Raw genomic sequence first — 26261 nt, forward strand, 5'->3', positions numbered from 1 at the left:
TTGTTGTATCATTATAATGCATTCATTTACATAGTTCAAAGGGAGTTTTCTTACATAATAGAATTTGGGTGTTTTGCTGCAGTACAAGCAAATTGACGACATTTAGACGAACCTTTATCTGCTGATTCAGTTTAGATACAAAAGAATGAGACCCCAGAAACATTATTAAAATAACCAAGCAACTTTCACCAATATCGGGTAATAAAAAGATTTTTTTTAAACTGAAGCCATCTATAGAGGGTTGTGAGTAGATCAGAGAAAATTGGAAGCCGAGGTAAGTGGAAGCACAAGGCTCTCAGTTTCCTGCTATAAGACACAAAGTCTATACAGTACATGTTGGTATAGTACATTTTTGTGGCTGCACCTGTGCCAACTTTGCACGGCCTACAGCTGATGATAGTTGTTTCTCCAGCTGTGTACAGCTGCATGGCGAGAAGCAGTTGTCACGGGCACACTGTAACAGGCAGATACAAGCACATTAAGGACGATCTCTAAACATTACCGGTATCTCGTACATTGTCACAGCTTTAACTTCAAAACTCCTATTTTACTAACATAAACATAAACTACATTATATGTTTCATCAATCTGATATGTAAAACTGAAAATGCATGCGCATGTGCTTATCGCGGGTTCTGTGAATGTGTAGCACAAAGTCACTAGCTATAGACATAAATGCGGTTGATCACAAGAACTTATACACTTACTACACCCAGCAGTCTTAGATTTCCTCAGGTTTTCAAGATGGAACGTGACCTTGTTTTGCTCTATGACACACGATATTATAACTTCTTTAAGTGACATCACGTTGCATCCATTGCACTAAAGAAATTGTCTGGCCATAACAAAATGTTTCTCTTCGACACCGATATCATAGTCAGTTGATTCCTACACCCGCCAGCGGCTGAAGGGATTGTGTAAATCCAACTAGGGTCCATGCAGGTAGCAACGGCACTGTTAGTCCCCATGGTCCCTAGTACGGTGATCTACCTTCAGTTGTTGGCGATCTACAGCCTGGTTTTATATTGTGTTGTCCTCGATAGTTAAAATGTTTTAGATTTCATAACTGGTTTTACGTTTCTGTCTGTGATAATCTAGTTATTTTACTGTCCTTCGTCGACAATTATTTATAATTTCATTGCATTTATTATCAATTTATAACCTTTTCAGTCACGATATGGCTGAAATATTGCCGATGTCAGTATAAATATTAACTCACTCACTCACTATAGTCAGTTGAAAGTCATTTTGTAAGTATATCTTTTATCATACTGATCTCTCTTGAAGCATTTCAATACGTTTGTACGTATTTCCAATAACCACTCGTCCACTTACTTCTGGTTCTCTCAACACGAACCCGCATATGGCCACTGGCGACGTATGCGAACTTAAACAGACACGTGTCCTCATCCCGGAGTAGACACATTCGATAGTCTGTAATGTAACACACTCATTGTACAACTTTACAGCTATATAATAAACACACAAGAAGTTCCCATGCATAATCGTGCCATTGACGTAAACGATAGCGAGAAACACAAAACACAAAAACGGGACTGCTAAGAGGGATCCCATTGTAAATAATGACTATATTATGTGCTTATGAGTCAGTATCAAATAGTGACGATAGCAGATTTTCGCAAAGATCCTGCATGTTAGATGTATGTTGAAACAGGTTTTCAGATTAGATTCCGATAGCATTCCACCCTGACAAACGAGACTAAGCACTCCGACATTCATACATTTGGGCCCTCATTCTGTGTCATTCATACATATCCATTACTCATACAAGGTTTACGTCAGGAAAATAGAATGATGGAACAATTGACGAAGACCAATAGCTGTTATATATTTCTGGTTTGGTCTGTTCACAAAGACAGCTGCAGTGGAGAGACATTCACCCCAAATTACTGCTCTCGGTAACCCTAACGACGAAACCAGAATATCTTACCAAATTACAAATATGCAGCACGTGTGAAAAGCTAAGGTATATGTGTTATGGTTGTTTATAATAACTACAAATAACTTAAAATCAATACATAAGTAAAATCGCATGTCTACACATCGTACTGTAGGTCCCAGTGTATAAATTTCGGTAATAAAGAAAGTATTCAACTAAAAAAAATCAAAACTTACGGCCGGCCTTACGACTAACCTGCCTCATATGTTAAATATCATATCATGAATAGTCATCTTATAGTAGCTCGACCTTTCAAACACAATAACCTACAAAACTAACCATGATAATGTATCACGTTCTACTCCGCAACAATTCACTAATATTGTTGAGCGCGGCGTAAAACTAAACTCACTCACTCACTAATCGACCATTTTGTTCAATTGTTAGCAGTAGAACTAACGGAATGGCTAACAAGAACAGAAACATCAGAGCTTGAAATATTGAAGTCAAACATATCGATTAAACAGCTACGGTTGTCCAACTCAGTCGCAAATGCTTACTTGGACCACCACGCTCCATCACCGCAACATCATCGACCACCTCTATTTTTAGGTGCTGGCACCGTTGTTGGCAAGCGTCTTGGTGGAGCGGACCGCTACTAAACGCGAAGCACATGACACAGTCCTTCAACATCTGGCACTGGCCTGGACACGTCTGTGGGGGAAAGATGACCAATGAGAGACCCTTATCTCCGCTCTAAGTATCATCCCTACATTAACACAATGTGCTGATGATGGCAATTAATCCCCGGGTTTCCAGCGGAGCGATTCGAAGCGTTAACAATGATGCTACCACAAATTCTCAGACAAAGATATGGACTTCCAAGGTAGCTCTGGGCCTTGAGGCTTGCCCACAATAAACGCAAACCAAGACAGAAACTGGGACGGGGTAATGATTGTACTAAAAAGCAGCAACGACTCCTCGGTGTTCCACTACATAACAACACATTATAAAAAGCGGGCTGTAGATCGCCAGTACCCACAGTTAGGCCACCACACTAGGGACCCTGGGTACTTCCTCTACTTTCACTTGCAGCACCCATCTAGCTGCTGTTGATTATCAGCAAGTTTAGGCCACCACACTCGGGACCATGGGTACTTCCGCTACTTTCACTTGCAGCACCCAGCTAGTTGCTGTTGATTATCAGCAAGTTTAGGCCACCACACTAGGGACCATGGGTACTTCCGCTACTTTCACTTGCAGCACCCATCTAGTTGCTGTTGATTATCAGCAAGTTTAGCCAAAGTCATAACAACCAATGATTCTACGATTAAAACGAATCAGGAATACTTCGAAAGATGTGGTCTTATATACCCTCTCTAGTGGGCTATCTGCTCACGGTACTTTAAACCCCGGCCCTTTACAGCCTCAAACAATCTGAGTTTTATATCGTGAGACCAGGGTGTCATTAAACAAGAATGATTGAAAACGTGGTAAAAGTTCACAATTCTATTACTTTTAGCTAAATGCGTAAGCGGATGAAATCCTAAATTTCTTAACAATACACGGTACACCACCTTCGGAGTTTCTATACCCACAGTACTAGTAAAAAGAAGTTTAAAACAGATAAGCTGAATTCCGAATGACCACCCAGAAAATATCTAAACTGCCTAGCGACTCCTTAAGGTAAAGATACATGATTTGGACATCGTGCAACCAGCGTGCGTGAATCTCGTACAGGGTAACCTGGAAGCCGGTGGAAAGCAATTGCCTGGTGAAAAGATCAAATGTGTTTGATGACATTAAGAAACCTGAACAGCAACTCCACATCTTAATCAATATTTAGGATGTAAGCATCAAAATACAGGTCTGAAAACAAGCTATGTAACCTACCACAAAAGATATACATTTAGATATGTACAATTATTGAGGTGGCAAAACTGACAATAAATACATGAGCAATGTATACAGGCTCTAAATAATCAGGATACTACGTGACGATCAATTTACAAAAACAGTTTCGAAACACGAGTAAAGTTGCCAACATGTATGAGATAACACATGATTAATACATACATGCATAAAGTATACCATTATCCAGGTAGAGAATCAAGTCACCAGTCTAACAATGATAGACAAGGGCGACCATCCGAGCAACTCGGACAACTGAGAGATAGGGACAGTCACTTTACGGTGATAGACTGGTTTTACGTCTCGGCGACAAGAACGGAATAGTAACTGCGTGCACAAATTCAAAAACATAAATTAGTTCAATTTCTTTCAAAATGCAAATTCGTAAATGAGACGGGTCATTACCAATAAGATCCATTACAGAAATAGCTGTCCCTTGGATGAGGGGAGATCTAACCATAACCAAAAGCGAGGTCCATCGTTACATTCGGACTAGGCACTATATCGTAATCATGAGTTTATGAACCGAAATAAATAATCAGGTGTTCACGGAAAGGCAAGTCAAGCTTTCCCCAGAAAAATAAACATGGGAATATACGCTTCAGTTCAAAATACGGAGTAGCCTCGAAAAATGGATTTTTAAAATTTGGAATTGTCTTCCTTGAGCCCGGGTATTGTGCTCACAACCATTCTCGGAAACAATGTTAGATTGTGAGTAATGACCAGGGGATCCTGGCAACCAGAGCGTTAGGTTACGCAAGGTAAGCTGCGAAAATATGACCAGATCCACGTACCGGACATTCCTCGCACCAGGGCCCGGCATAGGGACGCTCACACATGCACCGGTTACTGACACAGTCCCCGTGGCCATTGCAGATCAGCTGAAAGTTGGGAAAACATCATATGCTGAGCGTTTTACAGAATACATGAGTTTTTTGGTACAGACATCCACGATACAGAACAATCTTCTTTTAGTGAATGCATGCCACATTTTTTGGATAATAACTTTATATGACGTTTCGAGGCTACTTCGTGCTCCTTCATCAGGTGAATGCTGAGATGTTGAATGTTCTTTTCGGTCAAACAGCTTTACGTTTTCTGTCATATATATATAATTGTTCAACCAGTTGCGCTCCGTCATGCGGAAATATATGGTACAGGTCACATTAGTGAATTTCAACAGTCACTGGTTGCGTTAGATTGGGTCAATCAGTTTGGTGAGTTTTCACCACACAATGTTGCGTTTTTAATGTCATAATGGTGCTTTGAATGCTGTAACCCAGCCAAAACAGTTCTTCGCTGAAAGAGAGAGCATGCTTGATTGTTCTTCAGAAGGTGGGAAAGGTTGACAAGAAAGCAAAGCATTGTAACCCCCCAACTTACGATTTTACTGATTTGTATTGACTTTAAGTAACAATTCCACTCCAATACACAACGCGTATCAATATTGATTGGAATATCATACTTTAACAAAGTGATAAACACAAACATATGCATTTACTTGAACGTAGTAAAAGTTAAAGGTTTTGAAAAGTGTACGGTACCCCTGTAGCGGGACTTTTGCATTTATCAACAGACATGTCGAAGCTGCAGTCTTCCCCGCTGAAGCCGTCGTTGCAGATGCACTGACCACACGAACAGCGTCCACGACCTGCAACATCACCGTTGATGGTGAAACGATTGTTCCTCTGATTTAGTTTTGTAATCTTAACGATACTTCCATAAGATGTGCTATTTTAAACAGAGAAAGGTATGTCGTATACATGATGGCTATCTGCCAATTTAAAGGTGAAACATAGTAATAACTATACATTCACATCTGATCACGGACGATGAATTATCTACCCACAACAACAGTATCTACTGCAGGAGGAATGCCGACATGTTCAAATGTGTTGTCAAATATGCAAAACCTTTCAAAATTGGAAACTACATTACATTTTTTTTTATAAATTCCAGTCTACATGTAAAGGGGGTCTATTATTCACATTTTCTTATATTACGTGTGTGATGATTTAAATTAACCAGATCTTCTTGTAGAGAGGCTGAAAATATATTTGGTGAAGTCTGGCTGATTTATGTCAACCTCTAAATATATATTCTATGGCAGCTGTTGTAATGAGAAAGACGTCCCAGGTGATAAGCTTCACAAGGATGAAAAGCGACTGACTATTTCATTGGATCAGAACCTGAATACATTATTTTTTTGTGAATAACTAAAAAACCTCATCTTCAAAACCTGTATACATGTATATATCATTTTTGAAGATTCTCATGCGACCAAAATCTCCCCACCTACCAATCACATTGTGCCTACCATGATTAAACGAGATATGTGATGAGAAAATTCATTATATTGTGCATTTATCCATGCACACTGCATGCTCAAAGCGCTGACATATTACCCCTGGACAACGAGTACAGAACATTTCCTGTGGAGAATACAACCAGTCGCCTGTCAGGCGCTCAAGGTTCAAATTCAGACTACCATCGTATCATACCAGGTATCCAGTTTTACTGCTGAGTGAACAGAGGCAATTTTTAACAAACCCTAAGGTGAGGCCACATGTATCACATGTGCTTCGCTGTGGGGCAGGACTGAAGTCCCGGAAACTCTCAGGAGTCAAGCTGCCAAACACGGTCACCCATCCAGTGACTTTCGGCGCTCAACGTTGCTCGACTTCAACTGATTCTGACCTGAGCTCTACGTACAGAACCCCACACCGTCACATATCTGTGTCACACACTATGTTCATGTTTACAATCTTGGAAGAGCGATTTCAGTTGTTTCTATGATATACATGATAATACACGATTTCAGTTGTTTCTAAGATATACATGATAATACACCTTGGAACATATTCACCCACCACCACAGATCATTCCATTAAAGTAGTCGCAGGATCCGCTGTCACACTGGCAGTACTGGCCGCTTATCCTCTGCTTACCAGTTACTGGCTGTAACATGACAGAAGAACGTGGCATACGGCGTTCAAGTTGGATACTGGATAAATCCAGTCCAATACAAATGCTAATATGGCGTCAAAGTAAGTATACAGGTGTACATATGTCAAGTGGGTAAAGACAACATTATTATTATATTGATATCTGAGGAAGTGGCAAAACAGAGGTTATTTTGACTGTCCTCCAATAAATCTGCACGATACACGTTTAAACATGTGAAAATGTACTTCCGAATTGGCTTCTGATACGGTATTATCGAATGGCGAAGAATATTTCCCCTCATATTCCCACAGAATCCGTGATATTTTATCAGTATTTTAACAGTAACAGACTGAAATAGGACTGATTGAGATACTGGATCTGTGTTACCTCAAGCCTTTCTTCGCATTCACATACGTTATCAACACAGCGGCCAAGCCCGCTACACAACATCTGAAATATAAATAAGCCTACAATGTAATGATTATCCTCCACACACACAGAGACACTCACTATCACATAAGGCTGCTAGGCAGTTACAAAGGATGAGAATGATCTAACACCGTTTAGTGTTGTACGAATAGCATACCAAATAAATGCAGTTCTTAAGCATTTACCATATTGGTTTCATAATCACATAGAAACCAAATCAATATTAACAACTATAAGAAATAAAAAACGAAGGTGTGTGTCACGTCTAAGGGACGCACCTCTGCAGTGATGACATAACTATCGGAGATGAGTGATACAATGTTGGCCGTTAGTCTCTACTTTACCGAAGTTTCTGGGTTTCTGCACCGGTCGACAGCCATGCTGATCTCACAACTTGGCCCCCTGTGGCCAGGGAAGCAAACGCACTTGCCGCATTTACACAACCCACGATCTCTTCCTATGGGGAGACAGAAACAGGCACATATACACAACCCACGACCTCTTCCTGGGGAGACAGAAACAGATAGACATACACAACCCACGACCTCTTCCTGGGCAGACAGAAACAGACATATATACACAACCCACGACTTCTTCCTGGGGAGACAGAAACAGGAACGTATACACAACCCACGACCTCTTCCTGGGGAGACAGAAACAGGCACATATACACAACCCACGACCTCTTCCCAGGGAGACAGAAACAGACATGTACACAACCCACGACCTCTTCCTGGGGAGACAGAAACAGGCACATATACACAACCCACGACCTCTTCCTGGGAGACAGAAACAGACATGTCGACCTCTTCCTGGGGAGACAGAAACAGACATATATACACAACCCACGACTTCTTCCTGGGGAGACAGAAACAGGCACATATACACAACCCACGACCTCTTCCTGGGAGACAGAAACAGACATGTACACAACCCACGACCTCTTCCTGGGGAGACAGAAACAGGCACATATACACAACCCACGACCTCTTTCCGGGGAGACAGAAACAGGCACATATTCACAACCCACGACCTCTTCCAGGGAGACAGAAACAGACATGTACACAACCCACGACCTCTTCCTGGGAGACAGAAACAGGCACATATACACAACCCACGACCTCTTCCCGGGGAGACAGAAACAGACATGTACACAACCCACGACCTCTTCCTGGGGAGACAGAAACAGGCACATATACACAACCCACGACCTCTTTCCGGGGAGACAGAAACAGGCACATATTCACAACCCACGACCTCTTCCCAGGGAGACAGAAACAGACATGTACACAACCCACGACCTCTTCCTGGGCAGACAGAAACAGGCACATATACACAACCCACGACCTCTTCCCGGGGAGACAGAAACAGACATGTACACAACCCACGACCTCTTCCTGGGCAGACAGAAACAGGCACATATACACAACCCACGACCTCTTCCTAGAGAGAAAGAAATGTTATATTCCATATAAACTGGAAAAAAACAAAGTCTGGGACACGATTTTCGAAACAACCTGAGCCTTTAAATTATCGTAAAATGTTTTCAGTGGCATCCCTGAAGCCACCTTGACACTTGCGCGAATTTTGTCCCCTCAATTTTTTGCGTGCCAATGTGTAAATTCGCGGTAAACTGTTGTGAAGTGTGCATAAACTGTGCGGAGCTGCGTGCCAGTGCGCAAAGAAAATTTTGTAATGTTCTTCAACTCTAAATATGTACCGTAGACTTGAATAGGAATTACCAGTGGCTAGGAAGCGAAGAGCGGTTCTCTCATGAATGTGGTCTTCTTCTCAAGATGAGGGGTTAACTTCTCAACCATCTCTTGGAACAAGTAATTTCTGTAGCCTCTTGGATCTTCCTTCCTTGGAGTTCTGTCAATAACTGATCATAATGTCCGAAGTGAGGTCTTCCTGTCAACCATTCCCTTACCAACACTGTCCTTGCTTTCCTTTTTCTAGTTGTGGTTACGTCTTCGTCTTTGACCTGCTCTTGCTGCATTTTCTCCTGGTCTTCAAGAAGTAATAATGCTGCACCTGCGCGATATAGACACCTTTTCTTTTCTGCATTAAGAGCTTGTTCTCTGGTGTTCAACATCTTGTAGGTCCACAGCAAGTCGAGGAATTCATGAAGCTCGGGGTGATGCCTGCTATTTATATGGCGTGACGTCAAGCGGGACAAAGCGGGACCAAATAATACCACGACTGCTGGTTGTAGCAATGCATGCCGATGCTGGAACAATATGCTTCGGGCTTACCATGCCGTACACTGGACGTAAACAATGCGCCAACAATACTTGACCTGGACGTAAACAATACGCACCATTTTCGGCCACGCATTGCGTGCCAAGTGCGTAAACACGACGCGAACAGTGCGCAAAATAGGCTTCACGGCTTTCATGCGCACCATCTAAATTACACGCATTGGCACGACGAATTGCGCGGCAGTGTTGAGGCAAAATTTGTGCAAGTGTCAATGTGGCATGAGAATCGGAAGATGGTTGCAAATCTAAAATAGGTCCACACATGTCGTAAGTCTATCTTATCTTCATCAAAGATGGCTGCACATTTTGCATGAAGCATTAAATAATCTGCTTCAAGCTGATGATCTGTCTGTATCAGGACAATCAGTCATATCAGTCATGTCGGAATAACTTGATCATCAGTCATGTCGGTCATGTTGGGATACCAGGACCATCTCTCATGTCAGGATAACAGGACCATCTCTCATGTCAGGTATCACCTGTCATGTCAGGATAACAGGACCATCAATCAAGTCGGGATAATAGGAACATCTGTCATGTCGGGATAACAGGACCATCTGTCATGTCAGGATACTAGAACCATCAGTCGTGTCGGTCATGTCGAGAGAAAAGGACAATCAGTCATGTCGGTCATGTCGGGATAACAGAACCATCAGTCGTGTAAAGATAACAGGACCATCTGTCATGTCAGGATACTAGAACCATCAGTCGTGTCGGTCATGTCGAGAGAAAAGGACAATCAGTCATGTCGGTCATGTCGGGATAACAGAACCATCTGCGTGTCGGTCATGTCGAGAGAAAAGGACAATCAGTCATGTCAGTCATGTCAGAATAACAGAACCATCTGTCGTGTCGGTCATGTCGGGATACTTGTGTGGGCATGTAGGAGCAGCTGGACAAGGCATGAACTTGTTGGAAAGCTAGCACACCTAAGATCGATGTTGTGTTTATTTTTAAACATGTCAGGCGAAATCAAGCATTACGTCCTGTTTAAGATTTTCAGTGAGAAGATGAGAAGAACTTTTTGGATGGGTGTTAATCATTCCGGTGAATCCATAGATAACAAGAGCTGACATTATGTTATTGTGTTTCAGACATTGCGGTCTGGACATACCATTCCTTCACTGGATGGAGTATTTCATAGCATCACATCTACCTTCACTCCCTGCCATTGCAGACGGATACAGTACAAAGTATTACCAAAATGTACAGGCCTGGGCCAGACCAAACAAACAATATAGTGTAGAGTGTATGTATGAACCTGCGTCCTCACCTCCACAGAGGTCTACCTTCCACCAGTTGGACAAACAAAACAACGTAGTGTAGAGTGTATGTATGAACCTGCGTCCTCACCTCCACAGAGGTCTACCTTCAACCAGTTGGACAAACAAAACAACGTAGTGTAGAGTGTATGTATGAACCTGCGTCCTCACCTCCACAGAGGTCTACCTTCAACCAGTTGGACAAACAAAACAATGTAGTGTAGAGTGTATGTAGTGTAGAGTGTATGTGAACCTGCGTCTGAACCTGCGTCCTCACCTCCACAGAGGTCTACCTTCAACCAGTTGGACAAACAAAACAACGTAGTGTAGAGGTATGTGTGAACCTGCGTCCTCACCTCCACAGAGGTCTCACCAGTTGGACAAACAAAACAACGTAGTGTAGAGTGTATGTATGAACCTGCGTCCTCACCTCCACAGTCCTCACCTCCACAGAGTGTGTATGACCCTGCGTCCTCACCTACCTTCAATCAGTTGGACAAACAAAACAACGTAGTGTAGAGTGTATGTATGAACCTGCGTCCTCACCTCCACAGAGGTCTACCTTCAACCAGTTGGACAAACAAAACAACGTAGTGTAGAGTGTATGTATGAACCTGCGTCCTCACCTCCACAGAGGTCTACCTTCAACCAGTTGGACAAACAAAACAACGTAGTGTAGAGTGTATGTATGAACCTGCGTCCTCACCTCCACAGAGGTCTACCTTCAACCAGTTGGACAAACAAAACAACGTAGTGTAGAGTGTATGTATGAACCTGCGTCCTCACCTCCACAGAGGTCTACCTTCAACCAGTTGGACAAACAAAACAACGTAGTGTAGAGTGTATGTATGAACCTGCGTCCTCACCTCCACAGAGGTCTACCTTCAACCAGTTGGACAAACAAAACAACGTAGTGTAGAGTGTATGTATGAACCTGCGTCCTCACCTCCACAGAGGTTTACCTTCAACCAGTTGGACAAACAAAACAACGTAGTGTAGAGTGTATGTATGAACCTGCGTCCTCACCTCCACAGAGGTCTACCTTCAACCAGTTGGACAAACAAAACAACGTAGTGTAGAGTGTATGTATGAACCTGCGTCCTCACCTCCACAGAGGTCTACCTTCAACCAGTTGGACAAACAAAACAACGTAGTGTAGAGTGTATGTATGAACCTGCGTCCTCACCTCCACAGAGGTCTACCTTCAACCAGTTGGACAAACAAAACAACGTAGTGTAGAGTGTATGTATGAACCTGCGTCCTCACCTCCACAGAGGTCTACCTTCAACCAGTTGGACAAACAAAACAACGTAGTGTAGAGTGTATGTATGAACCTGCGTCCTCACCTCCACAGAGGTCAACCTTCAATCAGTTGGACAAACAAAACAACGTAGTGTAGAGTGTATGTATGAACCTGCGTCCTCACCTCCACAGAGGTCTACCTTCAACCAGTTGGACAAACAAAACAACGTAGTGTAGAGTGTATGTATGAACCTGCGTCCTCACCTCCACAGAGGTCTACCTTCAATCAGTTGGACAAACAAAACAACGTAGTGTAGAGTGTATGTATGAACCTGCGTCCTCACCTCCACAGAGGTCTACCTTCAACCAGTTGGACAAACAAAACAACGTAGTGTAGAGTGTATGTATGAACCTGCGTCCCTCCACCTCCACAGAGGTCTACCTTCAATCAGTTGGACAAACAAAACAACGTAGTGTAGTGTAGAGTGTATGTATGAACCTGCGTCCTCACCTCCACAGAGGTCTACCTTCAATCCAGTTGGACAAACAAAACAACGTAGTGTAGAGTGTATGTATGAACCTGCGTCCTCACCTCCACAGAGGTCTACCTTCAACTCAGTTGGACAAACAAAAAACAACGTAGTGTAGAGTGTATGTATGAACCTGCGTCCTCACCTCCACAGAGGTCTACCTTCAATCAGTTGGACAAACAAAACAACGTAGTGTAGAGTGTATGTATGAACCTGCGTCCTCACCTCCACAGAGGTCTACCTTCAACCAGTTGGACAAACAAAACAGTGTAGAGTGTATGTATGTAGTGTAGAGTGTATCAACCAGTTATGACAAAACCTGCGTCCTCACCTCCACAGAGGTCTACCTTCAACCAGTTGGACAAACAAAACAACGTAGTGTAGAGTGTATGTATGAACCTGCGTCCTCACCTCCACAGAGGTCTACCTTCAACCAGTTGGACAAACAAAACATTGTAGTGTAGAGTGTATGTATGAACCTGCGTCCTCACCTCCACAGAGGTCTACCTTCAATCAGTTGGACAAACAAAACATTGTAGTGTAGAGTGTATGTATGAACCTGCGTCCTCACCTCCACAGAGGTCTACCTTCAACCAGTTGGACAAACAAAACAACGTAGTGTAGAGTGTATGTATGAACCTGCGTCCTCACCTCCACAGAGGTCTACCTTCAACCAGTTGGACAAACAAAAAACAACGTAGTGTAGAGTGTATGTATGAACCTGCGTCCTCACCTCCACAGAGGTCTACCTTCAACCAGTTGGACAAACAAAACAACGTAGTGTAGAGTGTATGTATGAACCTGCGTCCTCACCTCCACAGAGGTCTACCTTCAACCAGTTGGACAAACAAAACAACGTAGTGTAGAGTGTATGTATGAACCTCCTCACCTCCACAGAGAGGTCACCTTAGTCCTCACCTCCACAAGGTCTACCTTGGACCAGTTGGACAAAAAACAACGTAGTGTAGAGTGTATGTATGAACCTGCGTCCTCACCTCCACAGAGGTCTACCTTCAACCAGTTGGACAAACAAAACAACGTAGTGTAGAGTGTATGTATGAACCTGCGTCCTCACCTCCACAGAGGTCTACCTTCAACCAGTTGGACAAACAAAAAACAACGTGAAGTGTCAACCAGTTGGACAAACAAAACAAGAGTGTATGTATGAACCTGCGTCCTCACCTCCACAGAGGTCTACCTTCAACCAGTTGGACAAACAAAACAACGTAGTGTAGAGTGTATGTATGAACCTGCGTCCTCACCTCCACAGAGGTCTACCTTCAACCAGTTGGACAAACAAAACAACGTAGTGTAGAGTGTATGTATGAACCTGCGTCCTCACCTCCACAGAGGTCTACCTTCAACCAGTTGGACAAACAAAACAACGTAGTGTAGAGTGTATGTATGAACCTGCGTCCTCACCTCCACAGAGGTCTACCTTCAACCAGTTGGACAAACAAAACAACGTAGTGTAGAGTGTATGTATGAACCTGCGTCCTCACCTCCACAGAGGTCTACCTTCAACCAGTTGGACAAACAAAACAACGTAGTGTAGAGTGTATGTATGAACCTGCGTCCTCACCTCCACAGAGGTCTACCTTCAACCAGTTGGACAAACAAAACAACGTAGTGTAGAGTGTATGTATGAACCTGCGTCCTCACCTCCACAGAGGTCTACCTTCAACCAGTTGGACAAACAAAACAACGTAGTGTAGAGTGTATGTATGAACCTGCGTCCTCACCTCCACAGAGGTCTACCTTCAACCAGTTGGACAAACAAAACAACGTAGTGTAGAGTGTATGTATGAACCTGCGTCCTCACCTCCACAGAGGTCTACCTTCAACCAGTTGGACAAACAAAACAACGTAGTGTAGAGTGTGTATGTATGAACCTGCGTCCTCACCTCCACAGAGGTCTACCTTACCTTCAACCAGTTGGACAAACAAAACAACGTAGTGTAGAGTGTATGTATGAACCTGCGTCCTCACCTCCACAGAGGTCTACCTTCAACCAGTTGGACAAACAAAACAACGTAGTGTAGAGTGTATGTATGAACCTGCGTCCTCACCTCCACAGAGGTCTACCTTCAACCAGTTGGACAAACAAAACAACGTAGTGTAGAGTGTATGTATGAACCTGCGTCCTCACCTCCACAGAGGTCTACCTTCAACCAGTTGGACAAACAAAACAACGTAGTGTAGAGTGTATGTATGAACCTGCGTCCTCACCTCCACAGAGGTCTACCTTCAACCAGTTGGACAAACAAAACATTGTAGTGTAGAGTGTATGTATGAACCTGCGTCCTCACCTCCACAGAGGTCTACCTTCAACCAGTTGGACAAACAAAAAACAACGTAGTGTAGAGTGTATGTATGAACCTGCGTCCTCACCTCCACAGAGGTCTACCTTCAACCAGTTGGACAAACAAAACAACGTAGTGTAGAGTGTATGTATGAACCTGCGTCCTCACCTCCACAGAGGTCTACCTTCAACCAGTTGGACAAACAAAACAACGTAGTGTAGAGTGTATGTATGAACCTGCGTCCTCACCTCCACAGAGGTCTACCTTCAACCAGTTGGACAAACAAAACAATGTAGTGTAGAGTGTATGTATGAACCTGCGTCCTCACCTCCACAGAGGTCTACCTTCCACCAGTTGGACAAACAAAACAACGTAGTGTAGAGTGTATGTATGAACCTGTGTCCTCACCTCCACAGAGGTCAACCTTCAATCAGTTGGACAAACAAAACAACGTAGTGTAGAGTGTATGTATGAACCTGCGTCCTCACCTCCACAGAGGTCTACCTTCAATCAGTTGGACAAACAAAACAACGTAGTGTAGAGTGTATGTATGAACCTGCGTCCTCACCTCAACACAGAGGTCTACCTTCCACAACCAGTTGGACAAACAAAACAACGTAGTGTAGAGTGTATGTATGAACCTGCGTCCTCACCTCCACAGAGGTCTACCTTCCACCAGTTGGACAAACAAAACAACGTAGTGTAGAGTGTATGTATGAACCTGCGTCCTCACCTCCACAGAGATCTACCTTCAACCAGTTGGACAAACAAAACAACGTAGTGTAGAGTGTATGTATGAACCTGCGTCCTCACCTCCACAGAGGTCTACCTTCAACCAGTTGGACAAACAAAACAACGTAGTGTAGAGTGTATGTATGAACCTGCGTCCTCACCTCCACAGAGGTCTACCTTCAACCAGTTGGACAAACAAAACAACGTAGTGTAGAGTGTATGTATGAACCTGCGTCCTCACCTCCACAGAGGTCTACCTTCAACCAGTTGGACAAACAAAACAACGTAGTGTAGAGTGTATGTATGAATGAACCTGCGTCCTCACCTCCACAGAGGGTCTCAACCAGTTGGACAAACAAAACAACGTAGTGTAGAATGTATGAACCTGCGTCCTCACCCACCAGTTGGACAAACAAAACAACGTAGTGTAGAGTGTATGTATGAACCTGCGTCCTCACCTTGACAAACAAAACAACGTAGTGTAGAGTGTATGTATGAACCTGCGTCCTCACCTCCACAGAGGTCTACCTTCAATCAGTTGGACAAACAAAACAACGTAGTGTAGAGTGTATGTATGAACCTGCGTCCTCACCTCCACAGAGGTCTACCTTCAACCAGTTGGACAAACAAAACAACGTAGTGTAGAGTGTGCGTGTGAACCTGCGTCCTCACCTCCACAGAGGTCTACCTTTCACCAGTTGGACAAACAAAACAACGTAGTGTAGAGTGTATGTATGAACTTGTGTCCTCACCTCCACAGAGGTCTACCTTCAACCAGTTGGACAAACAAAACAACGTAGTGTAGAGTGTATGTATGAACCTGCGTCCTCACCTCCACAAACTTCTCCCTGGTGATACACACATGCTGTGTCGTCACACTGACAGAACCGTCCTGAGTATCTCGCAGGACTGGTGCTGGATATCTTGAACAACAAGAGGTAATATTGCCCATGAATAATTATTTTCTATGATTTACACGAAAGTCGTTTTTTGTCTCATGAATCGTATCCAGTAACTGAGAAGCATGTTCACTACATTCAAAACTTTTCTTAGTTCTATAATAGTACTAATAGTTCTATAAAATTATTCATAGTACTATACGTTCTCCTCATTCAAAACTGTTCGTAGTGCCATACGTTTGCCTAATTCAAAACTGTTCGTACACCTATATATTATCTACATAAGAAACCGTTCGCAGTGTTCTGTGCTCCCCAAAGTCAAAACTGTTCACATTTAAAGACAGTGTACAGTTATATTGAAGAACTGTATAAAAGACAGTGTAAAATAAGCTTAAGATTCTATAAGATAATGATACGATATGGTCTCGGATTCTGCAAAAAAAGTCACTACATGATCGTAGCTAAGTGACAGGCTTGACTAACAATAAAATAACAAAGACAAAATCTAACATGGCGTTCAAGATGATTCATCTGTGTGGATGCAGGCATGTGCTTATGACTCCATGTCGTCCATTATCCCCATCATGCCAAGCCCCTGTCAAGTTAAGAGCATGTGATATTTTTAACGTCTTTTGATAAGAAGAGGCTACAGGATCGAACCATCGACCTCCTGATGTAGTGCAGACGCTCAATACTCCGCCTCCCGTCTTTGACCCGTGAAGATCCGAATTAGAATATTGGCCTTCAGTAACCCATGCTTGTCGTAAGAGGCGACTAACGGGATCGGGTGGTCAGGCTTGCTGAATTGGTTGACACATGTCATCGGTTCCCAATTACGCAGATCGATGCTCCTAGTGTTGATTACTGGATTATCTGGTCCAGACTCGATTATTTCCGGACCGCCGCCATATAGTTGGAACATTGCTGAGTGCGGCGTAAACCTCAACTCACTCACTCACTCCTCTCGTTTTTACTCTCCTGGCGGTCTGTAGCGAGCATGACGTCAGGGTAGAGTTTGTGGGAGGACGTGCTTATTGAGCAAATGTGCTCGCATACTTACCGAGTTACACTGACATCTTCCACAGAAGCACGTGCCGCGACCAGAGCACTCCTCAGTCATACCTCTGAAAGTGGAAACCAATGTACGTCATTACGAAGAACAATACCTGTATAACGTGTGCATATTCACGGCAAAAAAAGGTTTGGCATCAGTTGCATCAATTAAGAACGCTAGTTCCTAAACATATTTACAAATAATTAATTTCAACTGAATTATCATTTTTCATTAGAATACTTGAAGATGGGGAAATATGAAATATATTTTAACCAAAAGAGTGAATTTGATGACGTTAAGCTTTGGCCAGATCAAATAGGTGATTGTCCCGAACAAAAATAGTGTTTATCAATGATCCTAATTCGACTTAGTATGTAACACTTGTTCTGATTGGTCAGTGCTGTAAATTTCCAACCGTATAATCAGCAATTTGAAAACCGATTCACCAAAACCTTTGAATGTTTCCCTACGCTATTTGGGTAAAGCTTTTTTTCAGGGCACTGACATTTGCAGAAGCATGAGGTCAATTAATTCGCCCCTATCCCGTTAAAATGGATGGACTTTGTGTTAAAAAAGACAAAACAGTTACTGTATCATAAATTCAGTTGTAAGTTCACACGACTGACTCGCAACGGGCTGTTGACCCAATACCGTTAGATCATGGAACACGATTTATGACGTCAATATGGCCCATAGTTGAGGAATCAGCGGGCCATTATCATTTGCAGTGGCCCGCTCATTTCTGTTAACTAGAGGGAGGTTTCATGATAATTTTAGCTATAACACTATGATTTATTCACCATTGCCAGATTTAGTCAGTATGCACATAATAAACCAGGAAGTACAGACTTAAGAAAACCATTAACCTTTAGAGTTGTTACCCTAATTTCTGTGCCATGTACACCTTACTGTTATATCTTAAACCAAAGACTGTCGCATTTCCTTGAAGATGACAATATTTTGGCAGATGAGCAGAACGGATTCAGAAGCAAAAAGGGGTGAGGTGAGGTGAAATTGGGTTTAACGTCGTACTTGAGAATATTTCTCTCATATGACGACGTGCATGCATGTGTATGTGTATGTGCGGCTGTTTGTACTAGCCCAGACTTAGGCTGGTTTTATACTGCTAGGCCACTGAGATACCATGCCGCAGTGAAGCATGAATACCCCACTCAGGCACATTATACTGACTCCGAGCCGATCAGTCCTTGCTGAACCCATTAATGCCGAGCGCCAGGCAGGGACCAACAAGTACCATATTTTAACGTCTTTTGGTATGACGCGGTCGGGGATCGAACCCGCGACCTTCCGCTCTCCGGGCGGACGCTCTAACCACTACACCACTGAGGCGGTCTAGAAAAAAGGGGATGCATGGCACATATATACACATTGTTTACACTTATTGAAGACAGAAAAACTTCTAATCAACCAACATACGCTGGATTTGTTGATCTCAAGAAAGTTTTCGATAATGTTGATCGAGAGTGTATGTGGTACAAATTATGTAAAACTGGAGTTTGTGGCACAGACGACCAGTGCTCGTGGAGAGTGAGTGGCTATACACATTCAAGTTTCAACTTAACCCAGGGAGTGAAGCAGGGATGTCAACACCAACACTGTTCTCCATATATATAAACGACATGGTAGACATAAAGTCTCTCAACTGTGGAATATAAGTTGACAACATCACCATATCCCTGATGCTCTTTGGTGACGACATTGTGTTATTAGCCCCAAACGAAGAAAGTCTACAATCTATGTTTAATTAAATGTTGTTGACAAGTGGTGTTTAAAGTGGCAACTTACATTGAATGCAGACAAAACCAAAGTTGTTCATGTTCGTCCCAACAATTGTCAAGCTACTCCTGTTAAGTTTTCATGTGGAAGTGATAATATAGAAATAGTGGATAAATATATATATATTTAGGACTATGGTTCCTTGATCATGAACACTCAGATCTAAGTGTCACAGTGAGGAAATAGCCAAATCAGCGAGTCGGGCTCTGTCCTGTCTCCAGATAAAGTGGATTGAAGCAGGAGATATGACATATGAAACATTCACTAAACGCGTTTGTTCAGCCAGTTCTATTATATGGATCTGCGGTATGGGATACGGAGGAATACAGCTGCATAAATTCAGTTCAGAATAGAGCTTGCAGATTTGATCTTGGAGTGACTCGTTCTACTTCAAAGTGTCCCATCCGTGGAGAAATGAGCTGGAAGAGATGCCTCACAAAACGCGTCGAATTATTCAGACTGTTTGCGTCGCCGATATAACAAACTTTGCGGCTATATAACCACCGGTGTACGTCAAACACAGTACAGGTATCCCCTAAATGACGGGGTGTGAAAATCACCTAACTATGTCATGATAAATTTACTGACAATAATAATGATAGTCTGTGAGTATACCGAGACATTACGCCCCATCTCTTAGCAACATCGGGATCGGTGGGGTAGCCTAGTGGTTAAAGCGTTGGCTCGTCACGCCGAAGACCCGGGTTCGAATCCCCACATGGGTACATTGTGTGAAGCCCATTTCTGGTGTTGCTGGAATATTGCTAAAAGCGGCGTAAATCCAAACTCGGTCAGTCAGTCTTAGCAACAGTAACCTTCAACGCTTTTCAGTTTTCTACTTGTTTGCACCACTTAGTATACTGTATAAGCAGTCCTCATGGTAACCAAATCATGAATGCGTTTCTGCAGCAGCAACCACAGCACTTATGTTATACTCCTTCATTACAGACATGAGTGAGTGAGTGAAAAAGTATGGTTTTCTGAAGCTTTCAGAAATATGCCAGAATTATCGCGACGGGTGCCCACAGAAATGTATAGTGCCTATGAGGAATGGTACCTTGACCACTCCTGACATGTTTGAAGATCTGGAGACATGGTGTGTCATCGTATCCAAATTGAAGTCCAGACTCAATTATGTATCGTTGTTATTAAGAGTAAAGATTGCTGTACCCTCACAGGTAGTGTAGCAAATGATACTTTTGAAGTGAACTATTATAGTTAAAACACATTTAAATATGTAATAAAGTTTTACTGGTGACATGTAGGCAGCAGTAAGGCATGTAACATCAAACACCTTCAGCCTGTCCTTGTTTTATCCTATTGGTGCCGAGCTGCAGGAAGAGACAGACAGACAGACATACAGACAATACTTTATTACCTTGAAAGGAATTCGGTTTGGTTCACAATGAATAACAACATATAAAATATAACACTACTAAAAACATAAAGAGAGATAAATATGTGCTTAAATAGAAATAAATGAATAAGATGAAAACTGGACATTCAACATTTGTTTAAAATTGTAATACTTTGAGGTACAAAAGACGTTCGAGCTTGTTTAGTCTTGGTGATTGGCACTGTGTAGAGGCGGCCCGAAGACAAAAGCTTATACTCTAGATTTAAGTGTAAGATACGAGTGACGTCTTTGTACGTCTTCGCGTATAATGCAATAAGAAGTTCCAACCTTCTGCTCTCCGGGCAGACGCTCTGTCGACTAGATCACGAAATCTGTGGTCTTCGGCGCGACAACAACTAAATAGTCCCAGAAAGCTGTGGTCCACGACGGAAATTCTGCTGAATAGTCCCAGAAATCTGTGGTCCACGACGGAAATTCTGCTGAATAGTCCCAGAAATCTGTGGTCTTTGGTGCGACAACTGCTGAATAGTCCCAGAAATCTGTGGTCCACGACGGAAATTCTGCTGAATAGTCCCAGAAATCTGTGGTCTTCGACGCGACAACTGCTGAATAGTCCCAGAAAGCTGTGGTCTTCGGTGCGACAACTGCTGAATAGTCCCAGAAACCTGTGGTCCACGACGGAAATTCTGCTGAATAGTCCCAGAAATCTGTGGTCTTCGGTGCGACAACTGCTGAATAGTCCCAGAAATCTGTGGTCTTCGGTGCGACAACTGCTGAATAGTCCCAGAAATCTGTGGTCTTCGGTGCGACAACTGCTGAATAGTCCCAGAAATCTGTGGTCCACGACGGAAATTCTGCTGAATAGTCCCAGAAATCTGTGGTCTTCGGTGGAAATTCTGCTGAATAGTCCCAGAAATCTGTGGTCCCAGAAATCTGTGGCGACAACTGCTGAATAGTCCCAGAAATCTGTGGTCCACGACGCGACAACTGCTGAATAGTCCCAGAAACCTGTGGTCTTCGGTGCGACAACTGCTGAATAGTCCCAGAAATCTGTGGTCTTCGACGCGACAACTGCTGAATAGTCCCAGAAAGCTGTGGTCTTCGGTGCGACAACTGCTCAATAGTCCCAGAAACCTGTGGTCCACGACGGAAATTCTGCTGAATAGTCCCAGAAATCTGTGGTCTTCGGTGCGACAACTGTTGAATAGTCCCAGAAATCTGTGGTCTTCGGTGCGACAACTGCTGAATAGTCTCAGCAATCTGTGGTCTTCGGTGCCACAACTGCTGATTAGTCCCAGAAATCTGTGGTCCACGACGGAAATTCTCCTAAATAGTCCCAGAAATCTGTGGTCTTCGGTGCCACAACTGCTGAATAGTCCCAGAAATCTGTGGTTCACGACGGAAATTCTCCTGAATAGTCCCAGAAATCTGTGGTCCACGACGGAAATTCTGCTGAATAGTCCCAGAAATCTGTGGTCTTTGGTGTGACAACTGCTGAATAGTCCCAGTAATCTGTGGTCCACGACGGAAATTCTGCTGAATAGTCCCAGAAACCTGTGGTCTTCGGTGCCACAACTGCTGAATAGTCCCAGAAACCTGTGGTCCTCGACGGAAATTCTGCTGAATAGTCCCAGAAATCTGTGGTCTTCGGTGCCACAACTGCTGAATAGTCCCAGAAACCTGTGGTCCTCGACGGAAATTCTGCTGAATAGTCCAAGAAACCTGTTGTCTTCGGTGCGACAACTGCTGAATAGTCCCAGAAACCTGGGGTCTTCGGCGCGACAACTGCTGAATAGTTCCAGAAACCTGTGGTTTTCGGTGCGACAACTGCTGAATAGTCCCAGAAATATGTTGTCTTCGGCGCGACAACTACTGAATAGTCCCAGAAATCTGGGATTTTGGGTCCGGATCGCCCATCGCCATCAGGATATTTCTGTATACACCCATAGCGTGGTATACGTCCAAACGTGACTCGCTGTTTTCTAACACATTACGCTAACAAGCCGTAGCAGAAGTCAAATACCTTTTCAGCATAATCAACTCACATTAATTCACAACTTACCGGGCAATGCACTGATCCCTGCCGCCACACTCACAGTTATCTCCATACCTGCCTTCATTACAAGAGCAAAGCCCACACGCGTACGTTCCTTGCTTGTGGCACACTACCGACTCGATCTTTGGTAACAGAGAGGGAAACAGTCAGTCTCCTGGGATCAGACAAATAGATCCACTAATCTACACACTCGAACAAATTACTCCCATCAAACCACCAAAACCTGCTTTCATAATTAGAAGAAGTCTACTAAAAGCCATTGTACCATGAACATGGTACCATGAATCAATATCTAGTAGTGCTGATACAAGGGGAACGTATCCAGTCCCACTGGTGGAACTTATCATACAATAGATGCAATGGCAAGTCAATTGTTTCCGTGAAAAACACGGGAACATATGTTAGAAGCCAAAACGGGGAATTGGAACAAACGTTTCTTACCGGGCGGGTAATGTAAAAAAAAAATCCCATTTTTCATAATGGGCAATGGCAACAGATTGTTGTGCTTTTCCAGACAAAGCTATCCCTTGATCACGGTCAGGTTTAACATACAGCTTACTCTATGGACTTTAACAGTGGTTGAGACGTAGGGTTGGCATTTAAACAGCTGGAATCCAGACACTCCACCAGTATTGGCAAGTGTGCTAAGGTTTTGCTGAAAAATGCTCCTCAACCAATGTCTTAATCGCAATCCATCATAGTTGGACTCATTACGTTTCAGTCACAATTCTTATCTTTTACAACAAGTCGTTTGAACAAACAGATAGAACTATGCCATCGAAGTGCGCAAGACCATAAATATCTGTGAAAAGGCGGGGAAAAACGTTTTCGTAGCTCGACATCATAGTTAATACAAAAAACACTGTGACGACAAAGATTCTATCGACATGACTTAATAAGTCATGGAATTAACAAAATCTATGTTCTATGTTATAAATCTACTCACGACAGCTTCGTCTGGTTTTTCGCAGTCACAACGACACACCGAGGTGAGGAGAACCTTCAGGGGCCTCTTTTTAAAGCTGCCAACAATCACCTTGATCCTGAAAGGGGGGAACAAAGACTGTAATTACTGAGTTACCAGGCCAGTCCCATTAAGTTCAGGGTGAGACACAAAGTAAATTAAATGCGTTTAACGATGATACCAATCAGTGCGTGATACCCATCAGTACGTGATACCCACAGCACGAACCGTTGTCCAAGATTCTGGCACGGCTATGCAGCTCAGCAACCTTCTCAGCACGTCAGCTTCGACTGTTTCCAAACACTACATCTTCAACTGCATAAGATGGCTTTATGTCAATAAGTTGTCCTTGATTCCCTATATGACAGACATCATATCGTACATTCTATCCTAATGTATTTTAATTTATGACAAACTTAGTGACTGCCTTTGTTGAAGTTGTTCAATACGCGTACAGAGAGATATAGTAAGCTTGCAAACGTACTTTTTTGGTTTAGGGAGGCACCTCTTCATTTGGACCGTCATAGTAACATTCACCTGCAGAAACAAACCCTGATACTCGAGTCGGGGACGACACTTTACTTATTTCACTTATATCGTGGTGGCACTCACCACTAATTATTCCTAGAAGATTGTACTAGACAATATACATGATGGTATAACTATTGAAAAAGCACATGCACTGGGGATGTGTTTAGCCGTACGTGCCGCCATTAATAATGACGGTGTGTCGCAACGAGTGCTATGTCTTGTTTGGATTGTGTACGGATCGTCGTTCATGCTATCAACCACTGGTTTTACATGTTCTTGATTCGACAATGTCAATGGGGCTGTGACGACGCAGGACAACATGCACTCAAGGTGACAACTAATACACATATTAAGTTATCTCACCACATTTCCATTTGATGTCGGGCATTTCGCGATTTTCTTCTTCCATTCAAATCTAAAAAGATTAAACATTTGTTAAAATTCGAACATTTGAAAAGCCCTTTGAAAATGATAAGGAACTTTTATTTCGGATTCTAAATTATAAACTTATTTATGCACTTTCGAATATATCTTTCAAATATTATTTCACGCGAGATTTACACAATATAAGACTTTACAAATGGACGAGAGGCCAGTCATTTGACCTGAAACTGACGTTCTTTTACGAACGACACATTTTGACGTTCAAGAGACGGTGTTTTATTACAAAATACGTTAACAACGACGGACCCCTTCCGTATTCATGCAGATTCAGATTCAGTTTATTCAGTAATTCTGGCCTTAAGGCCTACATTACAATTGTTGATGTTACAAAATACTAAGCAAGTCACGTGAACTTATGGTTACATTCATGGTTGCATTCATGGCTACGCACAGTGAAAACATGTTTGAGATAAATTGCTACAGACTTAACAATCATAATATTCATTCGGACACCCTTGTTGGAATTCCGTAACATTAACAAATTGAGAAGCATTATCTGCGATCACTTTGACTCTTTAATGTAAGACTATGTGTTTACGCATTCATTGGCAATAGTACCAGATTTGACTGCATGCCTGTGCATATAACTTATATCCTCTCCACAACCATTAGTCAACAAAACAGCCAGCTGCACATCCAACCCACGGATATCGTTGCGATTTCCCGGACACTATTCTTCGGTTTCTCTTTGGCCATAATCACTTTTCATAATCATACTCATAAGGTTATAATCGGCCGACTGATCGAATAAATTCAGTAAGAAGTTTGAAAATCTCGTCACGTTTTTTACGTTTGCGCCTCCAACCTCATAATAAAAAAGTACTAGAATCTGTACTTTACTAAGAAAGTGTAATCCCAAATATAACACATGTTACCGATTTCTAAATGACATTGTGTAATCCTGATGACTGGTTACCATCCGCCATAAAATAGAAGCAATATATAGGACTAGTACTTCATTTACAGACATGGTCAGACGTAACAAAGACCATCTGATATGAAATGTAATTTTCTGGAGATGAGGGTACCGTATTTGCGATGCGAGTACCGATCTCTTACAGAAGCAAGTCTCTAATATACGGAGGTATGGTCATCGTGATGCCATTGAAATCAGATTCAATTCATTGTTCACGTCACGATATGGCTGATACATTGCGATGTGACGATAAATATTAACTCACTCACTATAAAAAGGTATAAAAATTGACATTCATTTTGTGAGTTCTTTCGAAAATGAACCTGTACAGGCAGAGTGAAAACCTGTGTGAGCTTCAGAGCTTTGCTTGGTCATTTTATGAAGGTATATACTCCAAACAACTCACTCAAAGTATTTGTCAACCCTTAAGTGGATATCGAGCTGTCCACCTATATGTCGCCACTCACCCTTCACAGTCAGCCTGTACTGTAACCCTCACTCCTCGCGGGTAGCGAAACCGCATAATCACCGGTGTCTGGAAAACGAAGTCTTAAACAATGTACCAAACTGAAGTCATATATACTTCCCATCAATAGTTTAGACTCAATTAAAACACTCACTTTATGCTATGTATATGCAAACTTTATGCAGATGAATTGCACGAGGATCATGCATCAAATTGCTGAAAAGCATGTGCAAATATCGTGCGTGTGAATAGCTGCGTTTT

General features: G+C 42.7%; 1 protein-coding gene across 1 annotated transcript in view; it reads right to left on the reverse strand.

Annotated features, from left to right (window-relative positions):
- LOC124271545 (integrin beta-like protein 1) overlaps positions 1 to 26261 on the reverse strand; it is a 35436-nt gene continuing 9175 nt past the window's right edge. The window contains exons 7-21 of the mRNA XM_046706687.1: positions 26002 to 26069; positions 24538 to 24589; positions 24128 to 24180; positions 23626 to 23722; positions 22686 to 22801; positions 17476 to 17539; positions 16349 to 16439; positions 7531 to 7643; positions 7145 to 7207; positions 6682 to 6769; positions 5356 to 5462; positions 4606 to 4692; positions 2461 to 2614; positions 1336 to 1434; positions 1 to 454 (exon numbers count right to left, since the gene is read on the reverse strand). Coding sequence (XP_046562643.1) covers positions 444 to 454; positions 1336 to 1434; positions 2461 to 2614; positions 4606 to 4692; positions 5356 to 5462; positions 6682 to 6769; positions 7145 to 7207; positions 7531 to 7643; positions 16349 to 16439; positions 17476 to 17539; positions 22686 to 22801; positions 23626 to 23722; positions 24128 to 24180; positions 24538 to 24589; positions 26002 to 26069 — 1263 coding nt within the window. The 3' untranslated portion in view covers positions 1 to 443. The remainder of the gene's footprint in view (positions 455 to 1335; positions 1435 to 2460; positions 2615 to 4605; positions 4693 to 5355; positions 5463 to 6681; positions 6770 to 7144; positions 7208 to 7530; positions 7644 to 16348; positions 16440 to 17475; positions 17540 to 22685; positions 22802 to 23625; positions 23723 to 24127; positions 24181 to 24537; positions 24590 to 26001; positions 26070 to 26261) is intronic.

Source organism: Haliotis rubra, unplaced genomic scaffold (genome assembly GCF_003918875.1).
Source record: "Haliotis rubra isolate DU_JTF1 unplaced genomic scaffold, ASM391887v1 Scf161, whole genome shotgun sequence".
In the NCBI taxonomy this organism is placed as follows: domain Eukaryota; kingdom Metazoa; phylum Mollusca; class Gastropoda; order Lepetellida; family Haliotidae; genus Haliotis; species Haliotis rubra.